At 37.9% G+C, this 25608-nt stretch overlaps 1 protein-coding gene across 6 annotated transcripts in view; it reads left to right on the top strand.

The window, feature by feature from the left end:
* The window catches only part of WWOX (WW domain containing oxidoreductase), a 475065-nt gene that overhangs the window by 230170 nt on the left and 219287 nt on the right, over positions 1 to 25608 (top strand). The window contains exon 9 of one of the 6 annotated variants that reach the window (XM_064386761.1): positions 21985 to 22207. The exons of 4 other annotated variants lie outside the window; for them this stretch is intronic. In XM_064386761.1, the coding sequence (XP_064242831.1) occupies positions 21985 to 22161 (177 nt within the window). In that variant the 3' untranslated portion in view covers positions 22162 to 22207. Of the gene's footprint in view, positions 1 to 1313; positions 1350 to 21984; positions 22208 to 25608 lie in introns of those variants that run through there. One more of the 6 variants, XM_064386766.1, reaches the window with a different exon arrangement.

The following is a 25608-nucleotide window of genomic DNA, read 5'->3' as shown; positions in this document are numbered from 1 at the left end:
TAGCAGGAATGTTTGGGTTCAAGTACACCAAGTTAATCACATGTCCTTAATCTTCTTTTTTCTTTGCTGTTTGGCCTCTTTTGTTGCTTTCTTTATGAGCTCTGGGGTTGTTTGAGGAATTTTTGTGCACTGAGGATAGGTGGCATCTCTGTGCTAGCCCTGCTCTTCCTGGCCACCGTTCCAGGCATGCAGCTTCCCTGGGAAGCCAGGGGCTCAGAGGGACCATGAGCTAATCCGTCCTGCTAAAAGATTTAGTCCTGTCTCTGTGGAAATTGAGCACTGTAATTCTTCTTTGCTGCTGTTGTTGTTTTTAACCCAGCCTGATTTACCCATCCCTCCAGATGACTTTGAGGAGAAAAAATGCTCTTAGCGTTGTGGGTTGAGTAACGAGAGTAAATTGCTTTGCTGCTGAGAACTCTACAGGGAAGGGTGTAGGAGGGGAGGAATTTTGGCTGCAAAAAAAGTGGTATCTCTTGAGAAGCCCTGCCTATCTGAGTTGTAGTTTTTAAGAGGTGCATTTAGTCAGGGTTCATGCCTTTATATATTAGCTTTGGCGAGTTGTTCCTGTGTTTTTAGGTTACACACGGAAGGTTTGTCAAGCTTGCTGGGATGATGAAGACAACAGTTGGATTTTTTCATGTGTCTTTGCTATATGATAATACATGAAAACACTTGTCTTGAAAAGGTGTGGCAAGAAGATCTGGGCAGGAAAATTCTGGAATGATCCAGCCTGCAGAGGTTTTGTTTGTTGGGACCAATGCAGAATGGTCTTGAACAAAAACAAGCAAAAAAAATGCCTCTAAAGCAGTTAAAACTTGATATTTGTGTTCAGCACCCAGGTAAATGTGAGGAGGGCTCTGTGGCCACACTGAGCTGTGTTGGCACTTGCAAGAGTCCCAGGTGTCACACTGGGGCTGGCACTCAGAGCAGTGACCCAGAGCAGTCGCAGGAGTGGAGCCCTGCTCCCTGCATGTGCTTTTGTGGTGCTCAGCAATGAAACCTGATCGTGACTGAGCTCTTGGAGTGCCTGTGCAACAGCAAACAATACTCTGCCGCCACACACAACAAACCTGAAATAATATGGCAGAGATTGGCTGCAGGTTTTCAATGCAGTCTGATGCTGGCACACAAACTAGCACTCTAGAAGTCACTAGAGGCCTCTAAATCTCTGTAGTACCCTTGTTAGTGGATGCCTGGGGATTTGTTGTTATTTTAAGATTTTTCTATTTCAGCACTATAAAATAGGGCACAATTTAACTGAAGGTGAAGATAACTATTATATATATTTTATTAATATCTACTTTGTTCTTCAGGTTATACTGTGTGGAAGATGATCTCTTATCCAAAAGGATATGTTTTACTTTGACTTCTCTTGAAGAAGCACAACCATGTATTGATTCAATACAAGAAAAGAGAAGATGTGACTGCCATGAGTTACTTGTAACATAAGTGTATATATCTCAATTTACCTTATGGTTCCCTGGTCGATACATCATCTAAACTGACTGGTTTTATTTTCCTTGTTGGCCTTTGATTTCTTATTTAACTTCTTGAAGGAAGCAATTGAAATTTCCTACTGCATGTGGACAGTAAAGGAGACCTCCATCAAAAACTACCTAAAGCTGACTAAGGTTCTTAATTTTTTGGGAAAAACCTGAGTAGCAGAGGATAGTAGCTGAGTAAACATCAAACACTGGGACATATTGCCAATTAGCAGAGAAGGCAGTTCTCAGATGTAACAGAACAAAATCTGATGTAATTTTAAAGTCAAGGGAGATTTCAGAGCAATTTATGATCCTCCCCTTTACTTCTGAGAAAAATTCAGCAAAGCTTTCTTTTTACTTCTTTCAGTATGGTTGGAAAGACACACATGGGGAAAGGCCAAACTACCATAGGCACTAAACTACTCTCCAAAACCAGACCTATCTTTATCTTCCCACTGAAAAATACAAAAAAAATGAGACTCCATTTCTTTTTTTTTTTTTTTTTTAATGTATTGTGGAACTGGACTAATGCCACAAAGACAACTAGAAGGTGTTACTTGAGTTGCCTGTGTAGGTGTCACATTTATGACATTTTAACAAAAACTCTGTTCAATATTATCAGTGCTTGGCTGAGGGAGTGCAAAAGCTTTAGTCTGAACAGGTGCAAGGTATATATTTATAAAATTTATTTGATTTTTTTTTTTAAAGGAAAGGTCCTGTGTTTCCTCTGGGTTTCTGTTTTGTTGCTGTACTCAAAATTGCAAAAGAAATCAGATTGGAGATCTGAGCTTCAGTAATCTTCTACTCTTTTAACATTAAAGCACTCATTCAGTTGAGGTGTTATAAATGATTAACATAGTTGGAATTAAATGAACAAATATTCAGAGGTAGGTCTATTTTTATGGTTTTGGGGTGCTCTAATTTTAGTTGTATTTTTGTTTCTACATTTTTATTAAGAAGTATATATGACCTCTGTGAGGTTGGATTATGGGAGACAATCCAATAAATGCCTTCTGCAGGGTAGCTATTATCTGTAGATCAGCACTTCTGGTTTATGTTGCCTTTGTGGGGGAAAGTGATTTAGAGCTGCATGAGAGTACTATGTCTGGATTTATGATATACCATACTATATGATAATTAAGGCTCTCTTCCTTGTTTTTATATATATGATTCCTAAATGAGAGCAGAATTTTATTTTAAAATAGAAAGGCCTGTAGTACAATCTGTGGCTCAGAGCACAGGGGTGAAGGGTAGAGGAAATATCCAACTGAACCCTTTAAAAACTGTGGTCTTAAAATACACAAGGGATTCACATGAGTGAAATCATATGCATTACAGAAATAGGGATCTATTTGATACTGCTGTAAAAATTCTTATTGACTTCCTTCCCTTGTTCACTCTTGTCTGTGTCATACCTTGGAGAAGACTCTACTTTTGTTCTGTATATTTGACATTAAGCATCCTGAATTTTATCAGATCTCCTCATGTCCTTCTCTCCAGCACACATTACAGAGCTCTTGATGCTTGCAGGTACAGTATGCATGACATACTATCTTATTTAGGAAATACACCTTTGAAGATACTGCTCTAATAATAAATTAGCTGAATTTGACTCAGCTAATGTGGATGTGGAGAAAATATGTTGAAATTAACCTAACAAAATTCCTTGGACTTGGCTTTGTAATTGGGTGTAGCTTTTTGTTTTTTGAAGCTGTGATTATCTCAGTGTTAGTAAAACACATGTTGTGAAAATGATAAAAAGGTATCTGGAACAAAGATACTTCAAAATCCTGACTATTCTCTCTTGGAGTTGCTCTTCTGGAACTGCTGTGAGAGCCATTGAACACTTTTAAAGTTTTTGTTTATATCTTGGGGTAATACCAAAGGTCAAGCAGCTGGAAAAAAGGGTTTAGAGCAGGCCCATGTTAAGCAGATTCAATTCCTTGGCATTACAGCTTTACTTTAGTTTTAATTGAAGATAAACAAACTAGCAAACTTTCTGGCTTCAACCCATTTACTCAGCTAGCAAGAGTAAGTCTAAGCAAATGTGCAACTAAACCCATAAAAAAAGATTCCATCTGTCTTCAAGGTGTGTTTTGCCCTGTGCTTGGTCAGAGTAAGAAACTCCTTTGGTTGGTGGGATGCAGTGCAGCCCCTGGGTGAGGGTCACAAAGAGGATTTGATGGCTCAGTCTTAGCCCAAGGACAGTCCAAACTGATTCCACAGAGAAATTCTCTCTGCCATTCCTTTATCCAGAAGTGTTTGTGAGGGTACAGACACACAGACACACACTCTGTTCTGGATGTGTGTGTGTATGTGTATTTTATATATATTTTTATTTTTTAAAAATTTATATATTTATATTTATATTTTATATGTATATTTATATATATATAAAATATATATTTATACTTCTGTACTTCTAATGCATATACTTCTATCTATTATATATACACACACACACACTCTGTGAGTAATGTGTTTGGCAGGGCTTGCCCACACTGTGCAGGGTGTGACCCCATGTTCATTTTGTCACATTGCTCAGGCTCTGATGTTCCTGATACTCCTCAGGTCCTGGAGGGAGAAGTGTTTTCTCTTAGGAAATACATTTGCTTTGCCTGTAGGCAGCAATCCACTCCACTGCAAGCTTTTACTGCACACTCCTCTGGTGTTTTATTCTCTTACAGTGTTACATGGGCTGTGCTCGTTTGTGGGGAAATAGCTACAGATGTTCTGTCATGGGACTGCTCTGCAAGGACAAATAATGGAGTTGGGTTTTAGGCTCTGGAGAGCTGCTCAGTAACTGGAGAGGTTCTGGTGTCATAAGCAAGACAGTGTGGTGCAGTATATCATTGTACAATATCTGATTTTCAGACTAAAATTTCAACTATAGTTTACTTGATTCTTGAATTTAGCTGGTACCAGTGCAGGATACAAACCTGCTTTCTGATTGAGTCCCATTTCATAAAATATACTAATTTTAAATGTGTAAATGGTTTAGTCTTGCTGTGGAAAGGAAGAAAACTCCTGTCATTAATTTATTGCTCTGGAACATCCTTAAAGGGAACTCAGAGGCACAATTATTTTCTGGACATTGTTTTAGAAAGAAAAAAAATCTTCTAAACCTCCCTTTACCCTACTCTCCTTCAAGAACTCCCCTTCCCCTCCAAATCAGCAGTTAAACCACAAAACTGATCAATAAAACTTTATTCTGCATCAGAAGGTACAGACATTATTAACCAATTATACCTATATCAGTTTTTATAAATATGGAAATGTAGATGGTGGTATAACTACTGTATAGTTACTCTTTTATGAGACTGAATGGTATTTAAGCAGATCATTTTCTCACTAGACTCAGCTTTCTTCAAGTATCAGTTCATTCTTTCAGAGACAAGAACTTCAAGAAACCATAAAATCTGTGTAAATTAATAAAACTGTGAACCTGATGCAAGTATATAACGCTTCTATAAAAGTTTTATAGTAAATTGGTTAGACTGTTATTGAATCCACTCAGCACAGATGCTGATGGAAGGCTTCCTTTGGTTGCTAATATATCTGACAATCTGTACTGCATTTATGAGCAAAGAATGCAAACAACCTAACTCTCTTGTTTGGGTTTGGGTGGCAAATATTAATATCAGTATGGCAGGGAAAACCCAGGGCTGTAGGTTTGGTGGGTGTTTTTATTTTCTTCTGTGTGCCACTAAATCAGTGCAAAATGATGTGTTATTTCAAACACAAACATCAGGGTGATCTTACCACCCTAATAAACCCTGTGTATATGAGATCAGTCCACATGAGAGCTCAAAAAAATGTACATACATTTTACCAAAAATAAATATCTACTTTCTAGGCCCACATCATATTTACCATGTTAGCTTGCACTGAGTGACTGCTTTAAAAATGTAGAAAACATCGACAGTTTTTGTTGGATGTGCTTGAAGATAAATAGAGCTGTTGAAAAAGACACTTAGACATTTAAGTGCAAGAAGCCACACTTGGGCTTTTAGCATACACGTATGTCTAAACTGTGAAAATGTGAAAGCAAAGGTTATGATTCATAGGGCAATGGTTTCTTTCCATACCAATTTTTTATTAGCATATGAAGTACAGGAGCTTACTCCAGGTATTCCCCTTGAACTTGATTTAAACCTCTGGCAGCTCTCTAACACTAGGAGCTGTGGTGTTTTGCCATGCATCATACCCCTCTACTTGTTATTACTAAATTGCTTGCTTATACCTTGTGATGGGTCCTTCAGTTTCTCATAAATTAATAAGGCATCCGTGAATATTTGCAGGCAGGTTTTAAAGCTCTGAATCTGCTCCAATACGGAGACTAAAAAAAAAAAGAGAGAGAGAGAGAGCAGATAAAGCAAGATTTCTTTTCCTTACAATGTTCTTCCAGTATGAAGCAAAATATTATTAATCTAGACTGCCTGCTACTTTCATTTACCATGTAGCTGCTCATGGGATTACAGGCACAAAGGTTTCATAAATTTCAAATGAAATATGAACATTTGTTGTCAAAATACTGTTAAGCTATAAAAGCTCTGCTAGTAGTCGTCCTGCTCTTTTATTGTAACATTTATATCCGTGGGCGTTAGTGTGTTCTTTGGTCTGAAGGGGAATTTTTTCCCCCTCTTTATTTTTTTTCACATGATTTTCATCCAGGTGACAGATAACAAGGCAGGGGATTGGAAAAGACATACTTCTCGTTTTTCAGACTATGGCAGATCCTTTCTGTAATTATGTGACATTGCAAGGACCTTATCTAAGTAAGCATAGCACCTTAGATGCAATTTAGCATATAGCTGCCTGGAGAAGCAGGCAGAACCTTTTTTTTCTATCTCCCCAAAAGTGCAGCGCTGTGTCTGTCCTGTCTGCTTCCTTCCTCTCTTTGTGCAGCATTCAGCCCAGTGGTGTTATTTGACATGGCACTTGTCATACAGCATGGGGGAAATAAAAGATAGAAAGATAAGGGGCACGTGTATCTCTCTGCTGCTTAATGTCTGGGTGTTTGGAGTCACAGAGCTGTGCCACTAAAGCTTTTACCTGGGTGAGCAAAACATGTCCAACTTAATAGTCAATAGGATTCTTTATGGGAATAACACTGTGCATAAATTGTGGTGTTCAACTCTTACAGGGAGCTTGTTCAATATATAGATATTTACAGAAATGAATATGTTCAGAAATCCAAATGCAAAAGTCTCTGCTTTCAGATATCTAAATTATAAATTTTTATTCATGATGTGGCATTAAAAATAGGCTAAATGATTCAGATTCTACTTTAGTAACACCACTTAAAATACTATAGTCAATACAGTTTGCTTAGAATTTCTATTAGAAGATATGTATAGGGTGCTAAAATAGTCATTCAGTCTTTGTCCAAGGTATAAGGAGGGTTTCTATACTGTGAAAAACGATTATGACATGTTAAAACTGTGTAATAGTAAGCAGACACTTTTCAGTGCTGATGGGTGAATTCTGGAAATGCTCTATTTATTTTCTCTCTATTGACTAGTTGCATTCAGGCAAGACTGCCAGTGCATTGACTTGGAAAACAACTGAGACTGAACAATTTCAAACCATTGACATTATACTGCTTCATTTGTGAACTGCATTGCTTCTGCATGCACCAGTTACTTTTTTATGGAGTGCTCGCGTGTTTAGGAAGCTTTCAGAGAAGGAGAGTTGTAAGCTAGCTTAGAAAGAATGCTGTCCATTTTATCAATTTTATGTTTATAAGACCACCAAATAAAACAGGCTGGAAGTTTTAAAAAAATAGTCATGTAGCCATTAATGGATCTGCTCTGCATGCACTTTGAAGCAGTATTAAAAAAACCCAAAAAACAAAACACAAACTAAGAGAAGGAAAAGTTTTAAGAAGGTTTAAAATTTCTCCGTAAAGAATATTTTCAGCTTTTAAAACAATATAATTGCCAGCTGCTACCTTCAAGGCAACTTTTGCCAAGTGTTTTGTAGCACTGGTGTATAGCAAAATGAATGAGAAATTAATTTGTGTCTGAGATTTAATTTGTGTCTCTGACTGTCTGTCTCCATCATGCTGATCGAGCTTCTTTGTTACCAATTCACATCACTTCTTACTAGCATCATTTCTGCTACACCAGTGTTGCCTTTGTCTGGGAAAGCACTGTTACTGTGAGGAGTTTTCTTCTGGTATTGTGAGCAGTGTTTTCTCACACTGAGGGCTGGAATAGGACTATTGGTTACTAACTGGGAATTTCCTGTGAGGATCTGAATGTCAGGGCTGTGTCCTGCACCAAGCCCAGCCCAGGATGGGAGCAGTCCTTAATCCCTTGTGTGCTGGTGCATGGACTCAGCACGGGTTAGTCCAAGTGACCAGTCTCCAAATGACACTGCCTGATGTTTATTCATATTTTTCCCATTTCTGATCTGTTAATTAAGAAACAAAAAAAAAAAAAAAAAAAAAAGGGAAAAAATCCTCCTTCTGAGGATATACCTCAGGGAACCTGTGGGCTTTGAAATCCCTACTGAGGCCTACCCTTTCCTAGACTAAGTCGAGAGGAGGAATGTAATCAGAACACTTGTAAAAAAGGACAGAAAAATACTGTTCCTTCTTTCTCCTGACAAAGACAAGGCAAAGTCGCACCAGCCTCCTGCTCCTACAGCAGCAGCATTGACAAAATCTGCTAAAAGCTCACGTCTTTGTGCCCACACTGTGCCCACAGTGTCCCCTGCTCCCCTCAGTGATTTGTTATAGCTGTAGTTGTTTGTAATTTAGGAAATAATTCTGCTTATCTTGTTTATGATGATGCATAGGAGCCCTTCACACTCTCCTAGCAGCACCACTGGTCTCCTGCTTAGCAGAATAAAACACAATGCTGGGTGATGAAGATGACTGGAATACGCTTTTTGTAGCCCCAAGCAATGTGGTTCCTTATACACCTGAGGACAGCTCTTATGTGTAAATCCATATTTTCTGCTCACCTTCTTGAAGGAAGACATGTTTTTACTGTAACTTTCTTTTTAATCCCTAAGCAGGTGATTGGCTGCTTACACTGCATGGACATTTTGCATTCTGTTATATATAATGCATAAAGCTTGTTTTCATGAGAGAATGTGAACCATTGGGTTATCACCTACCCATTTTGAAAGATACCAGGGACCTTTAAATGATGGATTATGACCCTATTCCCAGTAGAGAGGTTGAACATTTTTCTCTGGCTAAAAATGAGAATATTGCTAACTTGATCAGAATGGAGGTCAGCAATATGATAGCTGCAGTTTCAGCTGCATGGACTCTTCACTTCATTATGAGATACAGAAATATTTAAACTCTGTCATTTAGAAACAAAAAAAGTGTCATCTTTTCATTAATTTACCTGTCCACCTATGAATGATTTTCATACCTGCTGATGGCAGTTACTATTTGTGTAAGAAAGATGGAGCCCAAGAGCATAAAGGAAGCTGTGATGGTCTCTCCCAGGCCCCAGCTCTGCAGATTTGGCTGCCCAGGACTGGAAGAGTCTGCTGTGCCCCAGACCTGGGGGATACACCCACTGTGTGCTTTGGGTACACATCCTGCACTGATGCTCATTCAGACTTTGCTGAAGACATTGGCTTTTTGCAGTCAAAGGCTGTGGCTTTCTGTCAGGAACCTTTCACAAGCTTAATGACTGCACCCCATGGGCAGTGTTTGATGCTGTGCCAGCAATGGATGTTGTGTCCTGTTTCCCAATTCTTGGCATAACCCAGCTCAGGAGCAACTCGGATCTGCCTGCTAGGAGAGCCACTGGACAAATCTACTGCATTCAGAAGCATAATTTTATTTACCTTGTGGCTCTAGATACTGAAATAACACCTAGTTTAATGGGTGTTTTTCTGTGTGGATGAAAATGCACAAGGCACACGGATTTGATGTAATTTGTGCAGTTCTGCTGTTGGTGGGTAGGAATTTGCCCAAATTGGGTTGGGTGTGACTCATTCTTGGCCATGAAGGGGTTGTCCTGGTGGTCAAGGCACAACTGCACAATCAGGTGTTTCCTACACTAGCCAGGTGCTTCTCCTATGTTAAGCTTTCCCCCCACCCATGGTGTACTTTAAAAAAAATTAATATTAGAGAGGGGCTTTTCCTTTTTCACATCTTGTCGAGAAAAGGAAATGAAGAATCTCACTGCTGTCATTTAGAAAACACATTATCTCAGAAAAATGTGCTGTAGAGTGTAGCTCTCACCATATGGCTCTTGCTTCATCAGTTGAAGAGAACTGTTTGTGAAATCTTGGGCTTGTTTTTTTCTTCCTGTTTTCTGATCCTGCCCAGATAGTTTTCAGTGCTTCCAAATATTTATATTCTGATAGGCTCCCTCGTGAACTTCTCAAGCAAATTATAATGGCTTCAGAAACAAAGGCCATTACAGAAAGAAAGGGCAGGCATGAACTGAAAGGCAAATAACATCTTAAAATATGTAGAGGTAGGCTGTAAATGAGATTGGTTCACCAGGACGCTCTTTTGAAATATGAAGATAAACTGCCCCTCTGACCTCTGATGAAGTTACGTAATTATTTGGGAAGGTTTATCTCTGTGTCATTTCACAGTTTTCTCCTGTTAGTGCCACTCTCTTACTTCACATTAGAAAAAAAAAAAGGCAAAGAAAAAAAAAAAGCAGGCATGGAAAGCCTCTCTGGCTGGTTATCTGAATGTGGAATCCGCTGCTGAAAAGACCCTGGCCCTCCTGTTAACACAATACTTTTATCCGGTAATCACAGCCTGCGGGAGACAAAATAACAATTCATCTGGAAAATGAGATTAACTCATTTAAGTTAGGCAGTGATCACAGAGAGAAACACGTTGGTGTTATCTGTCTGAACGAAAGCATACAGATTGGAGGGCCATTCCGGTTCAGAGGGTCCATGTAGCAGTCCCAGCTTGTTGAAAGTAATTGGACCCTGTCAGAGTATGCCTTTGTGAGATATGGATATTACAATGGAATTCTATTAATCTCTGACAAATCCTCTCTCATCTGATAAAGGCTGTATACCTCTGCTCTTCATTACAACAACTCGCTCGCTGCTCTGTGGGGACTGCTGGGGCAGAGCCCCTGTGGCTGTGTCACAGGTGAAAGGTGGTGCTGCCCCTTCTGGGGGTCTTTTAATCTGTGTGCTGCCAGGGCTGCTGGGCTGCTGCCCCGTGATTTGATCACATTTTTATGGAGTTTTCTCTTTAGGTTATTTTCAGGGAAAAAAAGCACCTTATTTTTCTGCTTAGGTATCCTGAATACTTTTGTCTTCTTGTGTTATCAGAATTATCATTGGTAAATGGAGGCTGAATTAACACATATTTACAGCATTTGTATTGTTATCTAACCTGCTTCTGATGCAGAAAGTTAGAAGAATACTGTAACTCTTATAAATACCTCTGTGTTTTAAATATTTGTATATTGAAACCATAGCAAGAACAGAAAATACAGTGGTAACAATGCATTTAAGGATGTCCTGGAGCACTTGCCATTTTTTGTCAGTGTTTGTTGAGCTGGTAGCATATAGAGGCCCTGATTCATGGCTCAACCTCCTAAATTCTTCAGTAGTAGCCGTAAGTATAAGATATGGAGGAAAAACTATAGATATCATATGACAAGTTATGGGAAAGAGAGGAAAGAGAAGTTATGTCCTTCCTTCATTTATGCCACTCTGTTCCTAGGTACAATTCTTAGTTGTAATTATTTCTGCTTCCTAATTTTGTTGTTAGCATCCTAGCTTAGCTTGGCCTTATTTCTTCTGAATGTCACAACAAATGTTGTGGAATATCTGTATTCTGACCATTTACACAATTTCAAATGATTTTTTTTCTTGAAGCAAGCCTGAGAAAGTTATGTATAAAAAAGGCAAAACAGAATACTATTTCTTTTAGGTAATAAAGTTAATAAATAGAGCATTTTATCAGGAGGAACTGAAGATTCCAAGTCTGCTTCTTCCTCTGCAGTGTCAACCATCACTAAAGGGAAAGGCAGCTCCTGGATGGAGGTGCCTTAAGGGAACTGGGAATGGGTGAATTGCAAAGTCTGCCTTTCTCAGACCAACTTTTGTCTAAAAGGCTTTGCCTTTGTCACTGGAACACATCAACAGTAAGGCCTCATTCCTATTTGTAAATACCTACAGTGTCAGACTACATTGAGCAAAGGATACCTTTTCTATAGAAATGAAATTCTGTGAAATAGAAATTCTTCCCTAAGACAAGACATGCAGCCACAGCCCAGCTGTACATGTCTTGGGAAGAGTAATTTATAATAATGTTAGTAGAAAGATTTTGACAATATTATCATAAAAAAAGAGCTAAATGTTAACTCAGAGTTGTTTATCCCTAACTTGAACTGTATATTTGCCCCCTGTACACACAAGTGAAATACAACCATGAACAAGAATGATTGAAAACATTGAAGGTACTTTTAACATTTGTCTCCTGTCATTAGATATATCATTTTACTCAGGGGAGAAAAATATTATTTTTTTAGATATGAACATGAGTGGATTTCTGTGGGTTATGTTTCCTAAAATGTTTCACAATATTCCTTTTAATAAATGTTCAAACATTCACAACTCATTTTTCATGCTAAAAATATCTGTCTGCTTTCACCAAAAGATAGTGTGGCAAAACCATTTGGGTTTCTGATTCCTTTTCTGAAGTAGAGTGAGAAAGATTTAAAAAGTCAAATGCAGCCATCCTGTATAATCTTAAAATATAACCTTTGCAATATACCTTAGTCTCCTTCATGGTATTGTACACACATTTAGCAATAGAGAGGGAGAAACAGTGCAAAAGCATTCAGGTAAGTTAGATGGAGTTCAGCATTAATAGCTGAAATATCAGTTAGCAAGGGATATAATAGCATTTTAGTTTTTGGCTTATAGTTGTAATAATACCATCTTTCAAAATTCTGCTCATTCACTCACCCCAGGTGAGTACTTCTCTTTGATAAGTGAGGAAATATCACCAGGTTGTATTTTGGTTTGGCTTTTTCATTATTGGCAGTCTTGGTGGGAAATGCAGGTGAGGAGATCTCACACTATGGGAATTGTACATTGCACTTGCAGTTTAAGAGGCCTCACATCTATTTTTAATGCCTGATGTCTTAATCTTTTTAGTTAGAATTAGTTTTGCAAGCCTGACATAGCTGATGTGAGGAAGATCACAATTTAATTTACAAAGGCCAGCAGGATCAGTCTCTTTTATTGGTCATGCTTAAATTTACCTGCTGTCCTCACAAACCCATAAACTGGGGCCCAAGTTTTGCTATAGGATAAATATCTCCCTGGCTCTTACAGTAATTGGGAGCCATGTTCAAATCCAAAGGGAAAATTACCCTGCAAGCATGGAATAAAATCAGATTTCCATATTCTTACAGGAGGAAGCATACAATCAATAACTGTATTCAAAATAATTTACTAAGGGCACCGCCTTACAAAGAAGATATCACTTTGCTACTGTGGCAAGAGAGTTTTATTAAACTCTGTGTAAGTTAGTTTCTGCTAAGGGCTTTATTCTCTTGTTGAGGTTAGTTTTGCTTTTCCTTCACATTTGCCCAGTGATTAGCTCTAGTTTTATTCACCCATGGTCAGGTACCTCAGTGTTCCACCTCATTTCCTGTCTCAGCAGTGAGAGTGCCACCAGAGAGTGTCAGCTGTGCATGGCCCTGGTACAGCAGTCGAGCCAAACACAGTCACAGAGAATCAAATAGAAACATATGGATGGCAGCTAGTTTTGTCAAAGTGCTTAAATTATCAGGAATTTATACCAATATTAAAAATATTTGGCATTCCAATAACATGCTCTGTGTCAGTTGGCATTTCCAGGCAGGACATCTTTGAGATCTCCAGGTTTGCTAGAAAACATGAAGATAAATATGTTTCCAAACTGGTAAAAATAACAGATATGGAAGTTGCTTCATATATAACTCCTTTAAAATCCATATGGGATTTGTAAACACATTCCCCAGCCCTCAGTATCTTCATGAAGTACCTGGTGTGAAAGTTTGGTACAGAACAGTTGTTCAAGTTTGACCACCAGATGTGATTGGATTATTTTAAGGGATGTTGGCAAGTTAAAATTACAGTGATGATGTCATATGACTTTTAATTTAAAAGTTGAGGAAAAATTGCATTATTTTATTATGTTAGAGAAGGGAACTTTTAAATATAATAATGTGATTATTTGTGTAATGCAGTTCTATTGTGGTGGCTTTAATAATTCATGTAACACAGTTATGTATTTGGTGGCAATACATAGTTTAACAAACATAATCAGTTTCAAAGAAAAGGCAGGTGCATGTATTAAGAGGCTATCTAAATATATTTGAAGCCAATTTTTTATCCTTTTTTGTTAGCAGTGCATCAATCAAATATTTGTTTACAGGGTTTTTTTTTCCCAGTGAAACATTGTGTGTGCACACCTTAGTTGTTGATCTTGTTCATTTTAAGCACGTTTTCACTAAAGTGTTCTTCTTCAAGCTATTCTCAATTCATTTTGAAGTGAAAGGTTTCTGAGTCTGAGTAATTTACATATAAAAGATTTACTGTACATTTTATAAAATGACTGTGTTCAGAAAACAACCATTTCTATTTAACAATATTGTTATTCCACAAGCTGAGGTGCTTTCCTCACTGTCTTTTGCTTTTGCTAACAATATTTGTTCTTGTCTTAATTTTAAATTGTTACTGCTTGAAAATATTTAACTTCCCCCTTTTCTGTCCTACTGTACTGAAGTGACTAGAGACCTCCTGTGATATGTGATGTAAGAATATTAAAAATATGGTTTTTTTGTCAAGGTAGGAATGATACACACACAATTCTTTTGGCACTCTCCTCTCGTTTTACTTAAATAAATGATAGTTCTTGATGGCAATTTTGAACTTAAAATCATTGCTTCCCATGCCGAATTTTAAAATGATTCTTTGCATTTTATTGTTATCTGTAAATCCCCAGCAACCAGTTCTGAGCCTCTCACTAGTTTATCATGTCTTGTTTTAGAGGAATATAGGAACATATGCAACATTTATGAATAACATGCTGTAAAGAGAGGCAGCTGAGGGTACTTCAGATCGGACCTTGGATCAAAATGAGATCTGACCATATAAAAGTACACAGAGTACCTTAGTGATATTAAAAGACGATGCTGTACCAGAAAACAATGCATTTTAATTATTCAGGAATTAGTTAATTAAGTTTCTCCTGTTGCATTGCAAAGTAGTTAGTTTGTAACATTTTTCAATTCAATTCAGTAATTAATTTTGTTTGAAAACAATAAACCTCTATTATAAAGAAGATCCATAAGCAACTTCAGATTTAATGTTTTGTTCTCAGGAAAGATACTGAGTGTAAAGCTTAATTTCTTAAGATTAATCATTGATGAATCTTCTTTTTTCTACAGCAATAAGCAAATGCCAAATAATGTTTGCTGGCAGATGAAAGATTTTATACTTTGCAAAGTTTGGCTCATCACTGCATAATCTTATGAAAAAAATGAGATGCAGGTTACTAGTTCTCTCAGCCTGTTGAAATGCCATTTTTACTGAGACAGTCAGAAATGCTACTTTGTACCTGTGCATTACAAGTGGAAATAGCCATGAACGTTCTGTGCATCACACACAGCTGCCAAAATGCTGTTAAATGTGAACATTTTTGAGTCTAAAAATACTTTTATTTTTGAGAGACCTTGGAGATTTTGGAGAGATCTTTTAGAATCTTTAGAGTGATTTATTTGTTGGGTTTGTGGAATTAACAGTGTATGAGATCTATTTTGCACTTTTTATCAGATCTAGTACTCTGTGTTTATACATTTGAGGATGATCTAGGTGTAATTATCAGATTGAGTGGGAATGTTTCCCTTAAACAAGGAGCAGCAATTTTCTGCATTAAAATCTCTTTATATATAAGTTTTCCCTTAAGGCAGAAATTACCTTTGCATGTTTTTAATCTACCCACTTACATTTATTTATTTACCTCCAGTTTTAAGGAGGAGAGTGGGGTTTGGTATCAAGAGAAGCAGGCTGAGAAGTGAAGGCAGATGATATCTTAGGATTCTGCAACTTGTGTCAGTGCCTCCAAGCTCACCAACTATTCCTTCCTGTGTGAGATAACCCTCTGCCCCAAAGAATCACAAACTTTCTGCTCCCTGTAATTCTCTTGTCTTAGTTGCTGAAACAGCATCTATATATTTTATTTTTTCGGAGATACTTGGGTAGAGTAACAGAGGGCCTCATTAAGGGCATCTGTTATCTTAGTTCATATTTTATTCTGAATTTTAAGAGTGCCTCAACAGAAGGGATTAAGTGAGAAAAGAACAGACCATCTTTTTTTACTGCTCTTCTGTACCAATTGCTCCCAGTGTCAGACGTACCCCGTGATTACAGCTGTGCAAAGCTTTGCAATATGGTTGGTGCAACCACATTTGGCAGTGATTCACAAGTCATTGCAAATACCATTTCACAGCAAATCCTAATGTAGCCTGAAGATAAAAACCATTGTAAACACTGTATGGGTTGAGACTGCCTTTGTGCTGATAAATATTTCCTTAACATTTAGATGAAGATGCTGTGCTTGCTTTATTTGAGTGCAATTGTATCTGTAAAACCAGCAGTGGGTGAGGAGACTGGCAAGTTATGGAGGAAGGAGGAAACACTTGGAAGTCCTTCTAGGAGTAGAGTGTCCTGTGAAACAATTTGTTTCTCTGAGCCTAGCTGAGGTTTGCCTCGATGAGATGTGTCTGGGACTTGGGCTGCTCTGGACCTGTGTGTTTGTGGGGACCTCATCTCATGATGCATGTGTCCTACCAGGATATTGCAATCTAAACCTATGAATTTTGTTGGAAAGACATTCTCAGAGCAAGGAATCAGTTTGCTTTTTAACATTGTGTTGCTGCAAAACAATGTTCCTTATTGTTCCTGAAACAGTTCTGATGTATTTGCAGGATGATTGCTGGATCAGGCATTAATGTAAATAGTGCTGTAAATGGACTGACACTGTGCTCTGCATTGCAGGGAGCTGACATAAACCCAGTTCTTTGGAAGCCATGGGAAGAACCAAGCTTTAATTGCATGTTTGGCCTGCACCTGAGAGGGTTTCTCTCTCCCAGGTACAAATTTTGGTGTGCCTCAGGGCTGAAGGAACAGTGGGCCATGTAACTGCTTGGAGGAGCTGCTGAATGCATTTGTATTTGGAGCTCATAAGCTGTGATGCTGCAGAGTGGCTTACCCTAAATACAGAGTTGTTGAGATTTTGGTGTTAGTTGTTTCCCTCTCCTTCCTCCCATTGCAGAAAAAGAAAGTTTTACATCTGATTGTGATATCAGGGAAGAGAGACAAATCACCATCTAGAACAGTACAAAGTGAGTCATCTCTATTTTAGTGCTAATTTAAGAAAATGTTGCAATTTTCTGGTATTGTTGGTAAAGAGACACTTTTTGGTGAAACCCACTTGACTGGGATGTGCAAGCCCCAGGAGTGCCCTCTCTTATCATGTAGTTAATACTGTGGCCAATATTTTACTGTCAACATGAATTGGAGGTTTGGGAGGATAACTGGCACGAGATCTGGTGCCCTCCCATCCTCAAGAATAACAGATTATAGCAGTGAACAGCATAAGGGCAAAATGTCCCCTCCTAGGGCCAGCTCAAATACCTTAGATAGAGGCAGAGAGAAAGGAACTCCAGAAAATCTTTGTATTTTGGGAGTGAAGTTGTGCAAACTTTCTCCAGCAGTGAAATCTGGATTGTATGTAGCTGGCTTGTGTCAAAATGATAAAATGTGAAGAACAAAAATTTGACAGATTCTACAGAATTTTCTTTCATATTTCCTATATACTGCTCCAACTAAGGCCATTTACATTTTCTTGTTTCCAGAAGGTAATCCAAACTGCATTAAAATACTCTGCTGTCAGAATCCATTTCCAAGGGCTCTTTTTTGGTGCATCTTGGTAATAAAAATTGAAGGGAGGAAAATTAAACACCATTGTAGGTCTTTCTTACTTTTGAGAACTCTCAGGACATGTACAGGATGTTACTGGGGATACTGGGAGGCAAACAGTCCTAAAGCTGGACTACTCAATGCTTCCTTATTAACACTAAGGAATAGGATAATTGTAATTTTTTTCCCCAGATTTGCTACCGATCTTGAACAGTCAGTTAGTCTCCACATCTAATTTTTTTCTTGTTTGTATTAAGAGATAGCAATATTGAACTGTTTTTGAAAGTACTGTATGTTAAAAGCTCCATGTGTAATTCAGATTGTGTTACTAATGAGAATTTGAAATATAGATGATGAAGAAAATTTTAACTGTTTTCAGGTTTTCAGGTAACATTCTTGTCAAATTCCTTCTTTAGTAACTGAAAATATCCCATTTGTACTTCTGAAGTCATTGCTGTAGGGAGGTTTCAGAAAGTGCAGGTAGTCTTATTGCTGTCCCTGGGGTTTAATTGTGACTGTTTGTTTTTAATCTGAAGATAAATAGAAGTTAGGAATTACTCCATTCATATTTGTTTCACATCCCCATTATAATATAGTGGTGCTGCAACTGCTCTGGGTGTTCCCTCCTCTGTCCAAACCTAATTTTGTAAATTTTAACTGAAATGATGAGGCAGTAAATCTTAGCTACCAGGCACATGAGCAGGTTAAATTACCCAGTGGAGATGTTGCTTATTTGAATCATGTCCAGGATATGAGGAGCCCGATCTGAAACTATTCACAGCCAAGAAATACTAATTTTAATATATAGCAGGAAATCTCTGCCTTCTTAATCCTGGAGGGCGCGTTAGACAAGGAGCTCTTTTCTAGAGTTATGGCTGTGGACAAGGCCATAGAGGGATAGTTTCTTTTCAAATGTCACTGCTTCTTATATTTTTTTACTGCCCTTAGCTTTGTACCCTCTCTGGGTACAGAAGGGCTGCTGCTCCTTCATCCCCAGGGTGTTTGGGAAAGCTCACTGTGATTCTGTTCTGCTGCTCTCCCTCCATAGATCCTGTTTCTGTCAAACTCTCTTCAGCACAAGTAGAAGCTTCTGCAAACTGTAGAAGAAACTCGCATGAAGGATTCCAAATTTGGGGAAAATTAAATGGAAATCTAAATTTTTTTCCTCCTCAGTTTCCTTTAAAACCAAGGTATCTTAATTTTTCTGATGTAATGTAATGTAATTGGCTTGCTTGTCACAGCTCTAATATGAACTAATAGGATGTCTGAAGTCCTCATCTGTTTTCAGCAAATATTCTGCAGTAGGAATATCTCATCTGCAGAAGAGCTGTGTATATATTTGGCATGTTTAAAAAAATGATTAGTTGTGATTATGGAGAAATTAATTGTGGATACACAAAGGCTAGAAGGAAGAGCTCAGCACAGAGTCTCAATAAATCTAGTCATGCAAACCTTGAGATGATTGTGCTAAATATGTGAAGAGCATCTTGGAAATAATCTTTATCTAAAATCATCTCTGACTGTCTTTAATTGTTTTGAGATATGTGTATTTTAAAAATGTAGTTGACATGAGAAACATTTTTTTACTGCAAACAAGACAAAAAATGTGGAACTGGTTTTGATGGTGTGAGTTCCCTGTTTCTAGAGAATAGAAAAAAGGATATTCAGCATTTTAAATGCTGTGAAGTATTTTTATTAACTACCTCTAACCAAGAAACAGTTAAAAGACTGCTTTGCTTCCCTTCTTTTGGAACAAAATAAAGGCTGACAAATTAATTTATGAAGGTTGCAATGTGGATAAGACTTAAACTATTTGCATAGGATCTGTGCATGGTAGAAAAGATTGAAAAAGGTGACTGAATTCTTGGGCTTTGGGGGATCATATTGCTTTATACAGTTTTGTTGTTGCTCAATGCACTGTTTATAAAAGCAAGTATATAAAGTCACATATAACTCTCATTGAGAGATTGCTGGGAGTGGACTCAGGACTTCACAGTGGCTGATTTGGAGACCAAAATTCAGATCTGGCAAATGCCTGATCCTCCTTATGTGACCCTTGGAAAGAGAGTGATTTAAATTGTCCTCTTGGAATTACTTTGACAGGGGTTTTGAAAATAATTTTTACTTGCAGGACAGATTTATATCTGATTCAAACTAAATATATTTGGGTTTAGCATCCCTGCAGCAGGACCTGCAGAACCCAGTGGGGCTGCAGATGGAAAAGGTGGCTCTGTGTGGCTGCCCTGACCAGGTCCCTGGGAGGTGGGAGCGTGGGCAGGGACACAGGAGATCAAGGCTTCAAATGTCTGCTGGGTGGTGGGCTGGGCTCTCTCTGCTGGTAACACACTGCTGGGTTTTCAGGATTGGGTTATTTGTGCTCACTCTGCCTGCTCCAGGCTGTGTCACAAGTATTTCAGGGGAGAAATGGCTGAAATGCTGCTCAAACTGAGAGCTCCTTGGAACAGCGAGACTTCTCCATATCTGAGGGGGAAACAGGAATGAAAGAGGCAAAGAAACCCACATTGTCGAGAAAGTGTGTGAGTGTAGAACCTAATTATACTCCCATTGAATCCAATAACAAGAATTCCTATTGATTTTAAAAGGAGAATGATTTGGCAACATTTCATCTCCTCACTCTGCACTAGCAAGTGCATAATGGTCTCTTTTAAACCTATTCATTTGTTTCAACCTTTATTGGAGGACAGAGTGCTTACAGCTGGCAGAAGAGGGGGAGGAGAGGAGCTGTTTTATTTATAACACAATTCAAATAAAAAAAGTAAACCAGACCATCACAAATACATTCAGAATTGTAGAAAAACCTATTATTAAGGAATTACAAGGTTTTTGCCTTCACATTTTAACCAGCTCTTTTTTGTGGCTTTGACATTGCTAAGGGCTCTTTTTTGTAGAAAAAGACACAGAAACTTAGGAAGTGTGCACAAAAGTCTTATTTGCCATTTTGTGGGTTGAAGCTGGGCTTCATGGGAGTGTTATTGTTTGCTTTGGTTTTGCTTGTATTTAGCATGTAGCTTTTAAAAGCCCTTCATGGCTGGAGAGTTTTTATTGTAAACATAAAACATTAATTTAAACATTAAAAATTTTACAGCTGCTTTTTAGTACATAAATTTTCACAGACACTCGAAGATGGTGATTTTTGTTTTAATGTTTTCTTTTTCCTAACCGCTCTGAAGTTGCATAGAGGGGGGAGAAAAACACAATACTGAGAAAATGCTTCATTTTTAGATCTTTGAGCTGTAAGACCAACATTCTTAGCACAGGGGAAGGGGAGAATTCCTGTATGGGATGTACAAGTGTGGGATAAATATTAGTGCTGCCAAAAAAAGCAAACATTCCCACAGTTGGGATTTTGGGGCAGATCTTGTTTTTTCTCCCTTAAACAGTTTTTCAGTAAATCAAAAACTTGAAAAAGGAATGAGAAAGGAGGTAGTAAAGTAAATCTGTTCCTAGACTACAGCAGCAGAATTGTTGCTCTTGGTGTTATGTGTCCATCGCAACAGGGTCTTTAGGAAAGTCCCTTCCAGAGCCCAAAACAATAACAAAGAAATAAATAGAAATTGTGTAGTGGTGGTAATCTTTGGGGTTCTGTGGCAGTACAGGACACAGCTGCCTGAAGTTCAAGACCAGTGGCTGCCCAGTTTCTCTGCTCTCAGGGGTTGTTGGCTCCTGGAGGGAATGGGCTCAATTCTCAGCCATGTAAATGGGAGAAGCTTCACTGGTTTGAGTGAATCTGTAGGACATTACAACAGAAAATCAGTTTTATGCAGTGAGTATTCGTGTGAATTTTTTTCTGTGTCAATACCTGCAGGAATTGGAATTTGACAGAGATCTGCTTGTGGGGGGTGGCAAAATCAAGTGATGTTTGACACAATTTTGAGGTGTCATAGAAAGTGGTGGATGAACAGAGCTGGGAGGTGGGGCCAGTATTCCCTGAAGTAGAATGGATGAGTAGTTTTTGTATTATATCAATGGTATCACATTTTTATAGAAGGAAGTAGCTGGAGGTGCTCAGAAGATAGCAGATACTGGTCTCTAGTTATAATAAATGCTGAGAATGGAAGCACTTAAAGGGAGGGTTTATCATTATAAGCAGGATTGCAAAATAAACATACATTTTTATTCTGCCCTGAGTGTTCAACTATCCAGCTAAAAGTAAAGAGCAGATGCTTTTGGTTTTCCAAAGGAGAGATAAGATGGGCAAGCCAACTCTGGTGGTGATGAGAGCCCTGGGTAAATAAAGTGTCTGTACTTCTGGCTTTTTCTTTGATGGAATAATTTGCAGAGTGACTGATATTACCCCTACAAACCTACTAGCTAACTCAATTTCATCAGCAATCAGTCACTTTGAATTAAAAAATCGAAACACACACGTACTGGGTATAAGAATACATTATATGTATGCTTAATGTCCATTTGAATTTCATTTAAGGGTGTTATTAAGTCTCCATGCAAATAACTTCTAGTGACACAGCAGATAAGTACCATGAAGAAGCATCTTCAATATACAATAGCATTAACAGATTTATCTTTGTGTATAACACAGTGTTGGCTGGAGAAGTTGCTGAACAAATGGATTCTGTTTTTCTGCATGTCATTGGATTGGTCATTGCACGTCTGGATGAAAACCAAAATCAACAAATTAAGAAGACAACAGTATTGCTTTCTTGTTTCAAATTCAAACACAGGAAAAGCACATTTTGATGTTTCCAGGGGCCATTGAAATATGTGTTTCTTTGACATTGTTTGCTATTAAGCATGTTTGTGTTACAGAATTTAACAAATCAATCCAGTGCTGTTTGGCAAAAAAGTAGAAAAAGCTCCCAAACCATCAGTTTGTTTGGCTCAGAAGGATCTGTTGATGGAAATGACTGGCAAAAGCATTTAGTATGTATTCACCAGAATTCCTTTATAAATAGTGCTAAGTCAAAAAGTTAAGAAATATACAAACCCATTTAGTGGAATATTTCTGGTTTTAAAGATAATAATTGAAAAAATGTAGTGGTGGTGCTGTATTAGATCAGGATAGGGAACAGTTGGTTGTTTTCTTCATCTACTAAATAACCCATGTAACTTTGCACTCATCAATTTTTAAGTCTCTGCCTCTCTCTATTTCAGAAATTTGAAGTAAAAATATAATCAGTGTTCAAGGACTCATAATTTAAGCCAAAATGCAGTTGTGGTACCACTCCCCTGTGTGTCTGCTTCTGATACTCACAAGTCCATTTCCAGTGCTGTAGGAAAGCCACAGCAGTGAATTCCTCTTTCCCTCTTTTGCCCCTGTGCTGTTTAAGGAGCCTGTGCACCAGTTATTAATTTCTCCACTTGTCTTTCAAGCTTGAGTAGCCAACTCCAATATCTGGGAAGGGCTACACAGGAGGTGTTATTCATTAGGACAGGTGGCTCGAGCATGGAATAATCACCATTGCAGATTTATTCCATGGAGACTCAGGCAGAGCTGCTCAGGCTCCCAGCACAGGTCAGGGAGGTGGCACAAGCCTTGTGCAAGCCCTGGGTCAAACACCCTGGTCAGATTGTTCTCTGGAAGAGAGCTCAGGCCCTGGTAACATCTCTTGTGGTGTCTCTTACATTAAAAGTGGGTGATATTTCACAAATAAAGAGCTTGTCCTGGCTGGGATGGCTCTGGGGTTAATAGCCTGGACAAGTATTTCCTGAAATGCATTAAAATAAATAAGTGAACTATCCAAAAACCACAGGCTTCAAACAAAGCAAAAAAAAAAAAAAAAGTGAAAATGGAATTCTTCAAACTTTCAAGGAATTTCTCTCAGGTACTGTTTTTCATGGATATGGGACACAAATGGACACATACATATGAAATCTGTATGTGCAAACACAGATGTGTAAGCGTATTGGTACATGTAAAATTACATGGGTTATTAAATTTGTACATGTAAAATTCTTTTCAGTGGGGAAAAGTTATACAGAGACAGGAGAGCAGGATGGCAGAAAACCCTGTAACCATGGAACTGGGCTTCCCTACCCTCAATAGATCATAGAAGCCAAAAATAGTTTTAAAACCAAGTTGTAGAAAACCCTATTTTTATTCACTTTCCTATAAAATTTATTTGTATACAGATATGTGTCTGTGTCCATGCATATATGCTGTCTGTACACATAAATACACAGGACATGCACATATGATGTGCACATATGTATTTTAAGCAAGCAGTGTTGTATTAGTAAAATAAATGACTGGTTACAGGTAGATAACATAACTGGTTCACAGCAAAAGTGAAAATGTTGTTTTACATGTGCTATTACACACAGTTTGCTGCTACAGAGCATTTGAAGCACAGGCTTCATTACTGGAGTGCACACAGTGTGTATAACCACCTCATAAATACATGTGCACAATGGAAATTGCATGTGACCTGTTATCTGGACTTGCTATTGGTACCTTTTTTGTAATCATAATGTTAAAATGTTTCTATTTCTCCTAGCCAGATTTTAGTAGATGATTAATACTCGAGGTCAGAAAATATTAAGAACTCTTTAAAGAAAAGCACTACAACCTCCAGTAGCTCTGATCAGCTTTTGCTTTAGTAATCTGCCTGAACTTCCTTGCTTCCTCTTTAGTAATTTGGTGGGGTTTTGTTGGGGTATTTTTTGTGTTTTCTTGAGCAGCACCTTTGGACTTGCAGGATCCAGCATGTCCCTCCCTGCCACAGCTCATTCTCCCTTGCTCAGACCTGTGGTCTATGTGAAAAGTCTTTTTTATTTTTTTTTTTGCCTGTTACTAACACCAAGATCCTGTCTTTGTGGTTTGTGGACATTTTTTGACCTCATGAACTTTGCTGCTCTTTCCATGTGTGGTGAGTTTTAACAGCCAGTACACTCTGTGTAAGCTGATGTCCTGCAACAAAGCACAAAAATCACAGTTCTTCCCCTGACTGAGCTACTGCTGTGCTTACAGTTTGGATTTTAAATTTGTTCTTTAGACAATAATTTGGAAACTTTAGAAACTTGTAGTGATTTATGTCTGAGTCAGTAGTTAATTTAAGATGCAAGAGGCAGGTGGTGAACTCATACAATGAACTTTGATGTTTCTAAACAAACCTGTGGTGTGACAGATTCTTCCCAACCAAGTGCAAAGAGAACTGACTTCTCAGATAGCACTCCTGAGTAAATAAATAAATAAAAGCATGAATGAATAAGTAAATAAAACCTTTAGTAGAAAACAAAAGCACTAAGAGAAGAAAGTAATAAAGTTAAATCACAGTAGTAAACACTCTGTAGTATGGTTGTAATACATATTAAGCCATGTGATTCTGGCTTCCTTATTGCTCTAAGTTACATTGCATGGTCCTGATTCAGAATGCTGAATTCAGAATGCTCTCAGGCTGACAATTTTATATGCAAAGTAACATTTATCTATCTATTTGTCTGTATTAACCTGCTGAAAGCTCAGAGGAAAAAATTTAAAGGATGACTCCTTTGTTCATAACACTCTTTAGATTTCTTTTAAAATGGATATTACAGTGTACTTTTGTACGTTTTCAGTATATTTTTCAATATACCTTTCTCCTTGGTTGGGCTCAGACACTGTAGCTCTTGGCATTCATATTTTATAAGTGCCTCCTTTGTTTATTTTACATTAAGGCAAATACTGCACCATTCCCTTACCTTTATGGTATTTCTACTGTGTCTTTATTATTACATATAATAAGTGAAAGCATAGCTATGTTAAATTTTATCCAGATGAACAGCAAGGCAAATATGTGAAGGAAAATTATCCTGTGTTTTCTAAATTTGAACTTCTTCCAGTATGTTCTGTGGCAATGGAGTTAATTCATTTACTTGGGTTGTGTTCAGTTACAGTGATAAGTGTTTTAATACTCAAGTGCATTTTTTTACACTGACATCTTAGTGAGATGCTCAGCTTTACAGAATGCTGATTGATCAGTTGTAAAAATGAAATAGTAAATCTTAATGTACTAAACTGAATTTATTATACTTTATGTCTATTTCCAGGGAAAAGTAATTTAGATTACTTTCGATGCTTTATGTATTTACTGGGTGAAAACCTGGCTTACCATGTCCAGAGCAAAATTCTTCTGGATGCCAGAGGGCCATACCACCTCTGGGGTTTTTGACTTCTGGTTAACCATTAGAATGTAGTTTATAGCTGAGCATGTTAATTTCTGCTCAT

The sequence above is a fragment of the Passer domesticus genome, chromosome 12 (genome assembly GCF_036417665.1).
Source record: "Passer domesticus isolate bPasDom1 chromosome 12, bPasDom1.hap1, whole genome shotgun sequence".
Taxonomy (NCBI): domain Eukaryota; kingdom Metazoa; phylum Chordata; class Aves; order Passeriformes; family Passeridae; genus Passer; species Passer domesticus.
Note: the sequence above shows the minus strand (reverse complement) of the source record. Positions and strands in the feature narration are given on the sequence as shown.